The sequence below is a fragment of the Gigantopelta aegis genome, chromosome 9, assembly GCF_016097555.1.
Source record: "Gigantopelta aegis isolate Gae_Host chromosome 9, Gae_host_genome, whole genome shotgun sequence".
Classification (NCBI taxonomy): domain Eukaryota; kingdom Metazoa; phylum Mollusca; class Gastropoda; order Neomphalida; family Peltospiridae; genus Gigantopelta; species Gigantopelta aegis.
In genome coordinates, this window is record NC_054707.1 from 16,055,447 (window position 1) to 16,063,423 (window position 7,977).

The following is a 7,977-nucleotide window of genomic DNA, read 5'->3' on the forward strand; positions in this document are numbered from 1 at the left end:
TCATTGCGACACTAGAGTTTTGGAGAAAAAAAACTGATAACGCAACATAGACTGAACCAGTACTCGATTACAAGCAAAGGATTTTTATATGCACTTTACTACACAGGACCGCACCAACCACGGTCTTTTTAAAAAGTCCAACAATGTCTCAAGACGAGGATTATTACGACACAATTCAAGAGACTGGTGGCACAAATTACGTCAATGTGGAGATCTGTAAATCCGAAGCCGGACGTTTCGACTGCAACGCCAGTGACACGGACAATTATTTGCAACCAACTTTTGATCCACATGGGCACCTGGTGGATACCACATCCAGTGAACCAGTTCCTGGAACGATGGGATACTCACACTCAGAAATGCAGTAAGTAAATATTGGTTATACCCCACCCCCCCAAAAAAAAAACCCCAACAAAACAAACAAACAAGAAAAGAAAAAAAACCCACAAAAAAAAAACCCCAACAAGCAACAAGAAGATCCCCCACCCAAAAAAATAAAAATAAAATCCCAGACATATTTAAAGGAACTGTCCTGAGTTTTCAGCCATTGTAAGATGCTTCTAATTGACAGAATCTTTTCGGCGACTAAACTTACATATTAAATACATTTTGTTGTTTTTAATATCAGTTTGTGCATTCAATGTGTTTGCGATTGTGTGGTAATGTTTGTAGTAGTAATTTAAAAAAATAATTTACTTCGTAATATAATATGTACAAATGTATATATATTTTCGTACGTACGAAATTATTTGGAGATAAAATCCAGTTTGTGCTATTACAGACATTAGGACAATAAACATCTTGTTCATACAGACACTGATATTCTTCATTTCATTTCAACTTGAATCACTATCATAAATAATATTAAATACATAGAACACATATTCATGCATTTCATTTAAACTTAAGGTTCAAGACGTTGTCCTGGGCACACACCTCAGCTACCTAGGCTGGCTGTCCAGGACAGTGGGTTAGTTGTTAATGGTTAGTGAGAGAGAAGACGGTGTAGTGGTTTTACACCTGTCCATTGAGTCGTTAAAACTGGTATTCTAAACAGGCAAATAAATTTAAAATATAATTTTAGCCATCATTAAAGGATGTATTGTAAATATATATGTAAGCGAACTCAGGGCAGTCCCTTTAAAAGATTAGAAATTCAATGTTTTTGAAGTATAATTGAAAATCGAAATATTAAATATTATGACATATATGTACTATAAAGTCGTAAAGAAGTATATCTCGGATCATAAAAATATACAGTTATATTATAGGATTATAATGTCCAACTGTATCCATGTGTTGACTTTAGTCTGAATCAGTTTCTATTAGTTTTGTTATCTTTAACATATTTTGTTGTTGCTTAGAACATGGATATATATGTAAAGCAATGATTCGGGGCTCCCAACCCCGACTCTGTTATATGATCTGGGACAATAAATGTTTATATTGTTTAAAACAAAAGTCGTAAAGGAGTAGTAGAAAACTGATATGATATAATTACTAAACATTTTTCACTGGATGTCAACAAAAAGAAGGAAAGGTGTAATATCGATTAGTATATTACAATGGACACTGTATAATAGGCTAAAATAGTGCATTGTTTTACAGAACATATGACAACTTGTATGTTGCATAATGAAGAGAACATTAATAAATGTATTTTATTTTAGAGTGAAAATATGGCATAGTAGTTTACAATTTCAAAATCTACCGTATAAATTGTATAATATTTTACATTGACAATAGTGATTTATAATGGTGCATTGGCAATTAAAATAACACAACCATTATGTTATATTTTAAACACAGAAAACAACCACAAAGAAATATGAAGACGCTTTCCAAGGATTCAGCCTATAGCACGAGTTCTGGAGAAACAGGTACACGCATACACCTAAAAGTGCTATAATCAGTTACAAGTTCCATATTTCGCTATTTTTACATTTATTAGTTATAAATAATTTAATTATATATTAATCGAAACCACAAATAATCTTTGCATCTTTGTAAATATGAAAAAGTGGAGATTCACAAGAGAACCTGTTTTAACTGTGTTAATTATATAGAATCTGAAGAACATGTTCTTATTCACTGTCCTCTTTATGAAAAAAAAGTAAAGTTTGTTTTATTTAACGACGCCACTAGAGCACATTGATTTTTGTATCTTATCATCGGCTATTGGACGTCAAACATATGGTCATTATGACACTGTTTTTAGAGGAAACCCGCTGTCGCCACATAGGCTACTCTTTTTACGACAGGCAGCAAGGGATCTTTTATTTGCACTTCCCACAGGCAGGATAGCACAAACCATGGCCTTTGTTGAACCAGTTATGGATCACTGGTCGGTGCAAGTGGTTTACACCTACCCATTGAGCCTTGCGGAGCACTCACTCAGGGTTTGGAGTCGGTATCTGGATTAAAAATCCCATGCCTCGACTGGGATCCGAACCCAGTACCTACCAGCCTGTAGACCGATGGCCTGCCACGACGCCACCGAGGCCGGTCTGTCCTCTTTATGACGACATTTGAGTAGATCTCTCTTGTTTTTTTTAAAAACGGAAGTAGCTGCTGTATTAAACTTTAATAACCTTTTAGATAAAGACAAAATTACATTACTTTTAAGCGACCCGGATATTGTTAAAATTACAGCCAAAAGGTGCCATCTTATTTTATTACGTCACCAAAGATTATTATACAATGTCACCTGCCGCAGCGGCGTCGTGGTTAAGCCACGCGCGGCTGCCTTCACATTTTTGTCTATTGTTTAGTTCAACAGCATGGTGTACAATTCCAGTTGTTATATATGCCATGTATGAAGGCTTTATAATCAGTTCTTGCCATATAATAACATCATTTACTAATACAAAATACGGGCGGGACGTAGCCCAGTGGTAGGGCGTCCGCTTGATGCGCAGTCGGTCTGGGATCGATCCCCGTCGGTATATCAAAAGCCGTGGTATGTGTTATGCTGTCGAAATTAAAAAGATCCTTTGCTGCTAATCAAAACGAGTAGCCCATGAAGTGGCGACAGCGGGTTTCCTCCCTCAATATCTGTGTGGTCCTTAACCATATGTCCGACGCCATATAACCGTAAATAAAATGTGTTGAGTGCGTCGTTAAATAAAACATTTCCTTCCTTAATGCACAATACAATCACGAGTACAGTTTCATCATCAGCTTCGTTAACAGCTTTCATACAACAACATGTGTCGTCATGTCATTAACGTTTTGTAACACAACACAATGGAATACAGGTAGTTAACGTTTGTTTTGTTTAATGCACACTGATAAATAAATCATCGACTATTGGATATCAAATATTTGACAACTCTGACATATAGTTTTTAGGGCCTCCACGAGTCCAAAATATTGGACTTGAGTACTCCAGGGTCAAACTCGATTCAGACCGGAGTACCCGACACTAGATGATAATGAGACTAAGGCATAAGGAAGGAAGAAAGGAAATGTTTTATTTAACGACGCACTCAACACATTTTAATTACGGTTATATGGCGTCAGACATATGGTTAAGGACCACACATATATTGAGAGAGGAAACCCGCTGTCGCCACTTCATGGGCTACTCTTTCCGATTAGCAGCAAGGGATCTTTTATATGCACCATCCCACAGACAGGGTAGTACATACCACGGCCTTTGATATACCAGTCGTGGTGCACTGGCTGGAACGAGAAATAGCCCAATGGGCCCATCGACGGGGATCGATCCCAGACCGACCACGCATCGAGCGGGCGCTTTACCACTGGGCTATGTCCCGCCCCAGACTAAGGCATAAAGAAAAATATACAGCATTATGTGTATTAATCCCAGCGTTGAATATGGATGCCAAATCATGCCATTGTATTGCATTCCACACATTCGACTTCTTGTATTCCCTCCATGTCTCATACCCTGTAATGCAACCGGCGGCAAGCATATGGCAAAATGACGTTTGAAAATATAATTAACTAGGAGTGCTCTTCCTTGCACAGGTACTACTCGAGACCTGTAAACGGACTCGAGTCTTGCTAGATTCGGCCCGTGCCCAAGTACTCGAGTGTCGTGGAAACACTAATAGTCTTAGAGGAAAGCCGCTATATTTGTGCCTTTAGCAAAAAAAAAAAGAACTCCTGTTCTCATATTGTCATTGTAAATACTATACCCATTTTACATAGATTGGGTTTTTGTCGTCCCTACCATTGTCCAAATGTTTGAGATATCAAGTGATGTGGTATGTGCTGTCAGGTGGAAAGTGCATATAGAATATATACAAACTTAATTACAAATAGCTATATACACGTTTTGAAATGAAGACACATTATGACAAGATGATCAAATATAGTCAGTATTTAAAACCCCCAGAAGTATTTAGTGAAACTTCCACTTTAACCCTTTAAAGCCCAATGTACTCAAACGAGTGCATAATTTATAAGCACAAACACTATTTGAAATATTTCTAATGAATAAGTACTGAGAATTTCCATATATGTCAAAATGAGTACAATTTACTTGAATGATTAAACTTATATTTGAACAGAGCCAAGCATTTAAATGTGTACTCTTTTGAGTACAAAAGGTACTCACGGGAACATGTTTATCTTGTAGTCTTTTCTCTGTACATATAGATCTGCTACAGTGTTCTGATGTTGTGTAAAAATTAATTTGATATGTTTTTTCTCTGATTGCAACAAATATTTTTAAAATCTGATGTAATAATTACCTTTGTACTCATACGAGTATATCCCGATGTAGTCTTATAAGTACATTTAAAAACAAATAAAAAATAAATATTTATTTCAAATATCCTCAAACGTGTTTTTAAATGATGCTATGTTTATTCACAAATCAATATCTTGTTCTGAATGCATGCTAGTTTTGTCACGGGCATTAAAGGGATCATTAATGTTTTTAAAAAATAGAGAGAAACAATTAAATAAAATAATCTTTACTCTATTGATTACTGTTTTGGTTTTATTTCCAGAAAGATGTTTTGACGTATACGTCGAGCCTTTTGTTTGCAAGAAGACGCCGCCAACTTTTGGATCCTCTGTACTGGCAGTCAATGGTGTTAGTCTTGAACTGAGATCAAAGGACAATGGAACCACCTATCTCACCTGGCCCATTGTGTTCATTCGTCGGTACGGCGCAACCGAGCAGATATTCCAGCTAGAAGCAGGTCGACGTTCCGAATCTGGCGAGGGACTTTTTAACTTCTTCACACCATACGGAAAGCTTATAATCGAGGAAATTAAGCGACGATCAGCCCATTCTGAGAAAACTTAAACTACGCACACATTAGAAGTTTCGTTTCATTCACATTGTTAAAGTCGCAGACTTTATGGACATTTGAATACACCTCTGCAAACCTGTAACTGGACGCCTTAGAACCCAGTATAAGCCTGTAGACCGATGTCGCAAAATAATGCAAACGGGACTCTGTTCTGAGACGTTGAAATGGGGAAATATCTTTAACAGACTACCCAACAGGCCTTTTTCGTCGACCAAGTCGTTAGCCCGCTGTTGGTTGCCGATGTCGGCCCGTAGTCATTTTAGAGCTCGTCTTCGTACACGGCCTTTTGTTACACCAGTTACTCCTCGGCTACCTGAAATGTGTTTCATGTTATTTTTTTTTACATATTTATTTAAAATTTAATGCATTTTTTTTTTTTTTTTTTAACATTTTATGGTATTAAAACTCTACACCGGGTTTCTACTCTACTCTAACTCTACACTTCGATTGTACGGAAATGTGCATAAATTAAACATTTCATTTTATGGTATTAAAAACAATATTGTACGGAAATGGATAAATTAAACAATAAAAAAATAAAATAATAATAAGAAAAAAAACCTCGGCTCTAATAGTGAAAAATACGCTGTGGTGTTTAAAAACTAGGGTCTGTCTCTTTAAAGAAAATATTACTGTGACAGAATTAGGTGTTTAAATATTACTCGGTGAAGATATGTAAGACCAATACACCAATGGCAGTCCTCTCGTTAATCAATAGTAACTAACCATCACTCTCCGTTTGGCACTGGGATGGATTTAGCTCAGTCGGTAGAGCGATCATTTCAAGTGCTTGGGTTATGGGATCGAACATCCTGAGCGGACCCATTGGGTGTTTGCTCGTTCCAACCAGCGCCCCACGACTCATTATTAAATGTCGTGGTATGTGTTGTCCTGTCTGTGAGGAAGTGCATTTAAAAGATTTTGTTTTTTTTAATGTTTTTTTATGTTTTTTCTTTTTAGTGTTCTTAGTAGACGACGTTAAGTACGGTTTATAATTTCTAACACTGACAGTGAAATGTAAACACTTTGTGTGAAATATTAATTTCCTAATATTGTTTAACGTTTGTTGTGTAATGCTAATTGTTCTTATAATAAAGTATTATTGCATTGTTTTTTGTGTTTTTTTCATTCCGTTATTATTTCATGATATACGCTAATATCTGTTTCATATTCAATAAGGTTAATGGCATGGAGTGCACTATGCGTAGCCAGGGTGGGGGGCGATATATATATATATATATATATATATAACGATAAGGGCCATGACCCCCCCCCCCCCCCCCTCCCAAAATGACACCTATTCCATTTCATTTCAACTTAGTTTGGTGCTTATATCCAATTAACGTGCAATCACGCTGTTCTGTGCACACACCTCAGCTATCTGGGCTATCTGTCCAGGACACAGTGGATTAGTTGTTAATTGTTAGTAGTTAGTGAGAGAGAGTGAAGAGAGTGTAGTGGCCTTAAAACTTGCTCTGGGTGGGAACCGGTACCGGGCTGCGAACCCTGTATCTACCAGCCGTGTGTCCGGCGGTTAAACCATGACACCACCGAGGCCGGTTATGACACCTATTTTCCTCCACTACCAATTATATTTTAGTGTCACACCAAAACACGATATAAAATTTACAGTTAACAAAGTTTTCCTCTCTCTCTCTCTCTCTCTCTCTCTCTCTCTCTCTCTCTCTCTCATCTCTCCTCTCTCTCTCTCTCTCTCTCTCTCTCTCTCTCTCTCTCTCTCTCTCTCTCTCTCTCTCTCTCTCTCTCTCTCTCTCTCTCTCTCTCTCTCTCAAATCCGCCAAACATGTATCAAGTTCGTAAACCCTACGTATACAATACAATACAATACAAATACAATACAAACACAATACAAATACCAAAATGGGCAGACTTTTTAAAATAGCAATTAGTAAAAACGTTAACAGAATTAAAATAAAAATTAAATAAAAAGTTACAAGCCAAAAATAAATAAGAATTGACTTCTCGGCCGAATATTTATATAATTTGGAGCATTTTAGGAGTCCAAAAATAAATAAGAGAAAGAAGAGAGGATCGGAATATTTAATAATATTTAAAAAAAGAAAGTAATTTCGACATAAATTTTGAACGAAGGTCTAACAGTTTAAAGTCCTATCTATATGTCCAGATGATTGGCCTCGTTCAGTGCACATCTTGTAGGGACGAGATAGGTTGCATCCCGTCAAGAAAACCCCTAGATTGACAGTCATTAGACGTTGAAGGTGTAGTGCTGTGCTGAAATACAGATCTTGAGAAGCCGAATCCATCTGAACGAGAGAAAGAGTATTAGACTAGGGTATAGTCCAGTCGTTATGGATTGGTATAGTGGTGTGGACGGGCCCGACTCCGGAGGATACGAGATGGTATCAATATAAAACAAGTAAAGTCTAGAAAAGAGTAGTAGGGGCCGACCCCGTTTCCTATTTCTTCTTAGTGTGGGGCGGTCAATCTTTCAGTGCTGCTAGGACAGGCTCGGCCATGTAGAGTCTAAACGCGAACAACCGTGGCATTCTGCAGAATGGCCGTCATACGAGTCACGGAAAAGCAAGTCGACATAGTCAGCCGAAGAAATGACGTGGATGCAAAGAATCTCGCTAGAAAAGAATCCAACCTGGTGGTGCAGGCTGTCGAAACGAGAAGCGTTCCAGCGTTCAGTCAGTTCCAATGG

General features: G+C 37.5%; 1 protein-coding gene across 2 annotated transcripts in view; it reads left to right on the forward strand.

Annotated features, from left to right (window-relative positions):
- LOC121382126 (docking protein 3-like) overlaps positions 1-5,343 on the forward strand; it is a 9,437-nt gene extending 4,094 nt beyond the window's left edge. The window contains exons 1-3 of one of the 2 annotated variants that reach the window (XM_041511631.1): positions 28-364; positions 1,810-1,880; positions 4,983-5,343. In XM_041511631.1, coding sequence (XP_041367565.1) covers positions 144-364; positions 1,810-1,880; positions 4,983-5,284 — 594 coding nt within the window. In that variant the 5' untranslated portion in view covers positions 28-143 and the 3' untranslated portion in view covers positions 5,285-5,343. Of the gene's footprint in view, positions 1-27; positions 365-1,809; positions 1,881-4,982 lie in introns of those variants that run through there. The other variant, XM_041511630.1, reaches the window with a different exon arrangement.
- Positions 5,344-7,977: the final 2,634 nt, after the last annotated feature.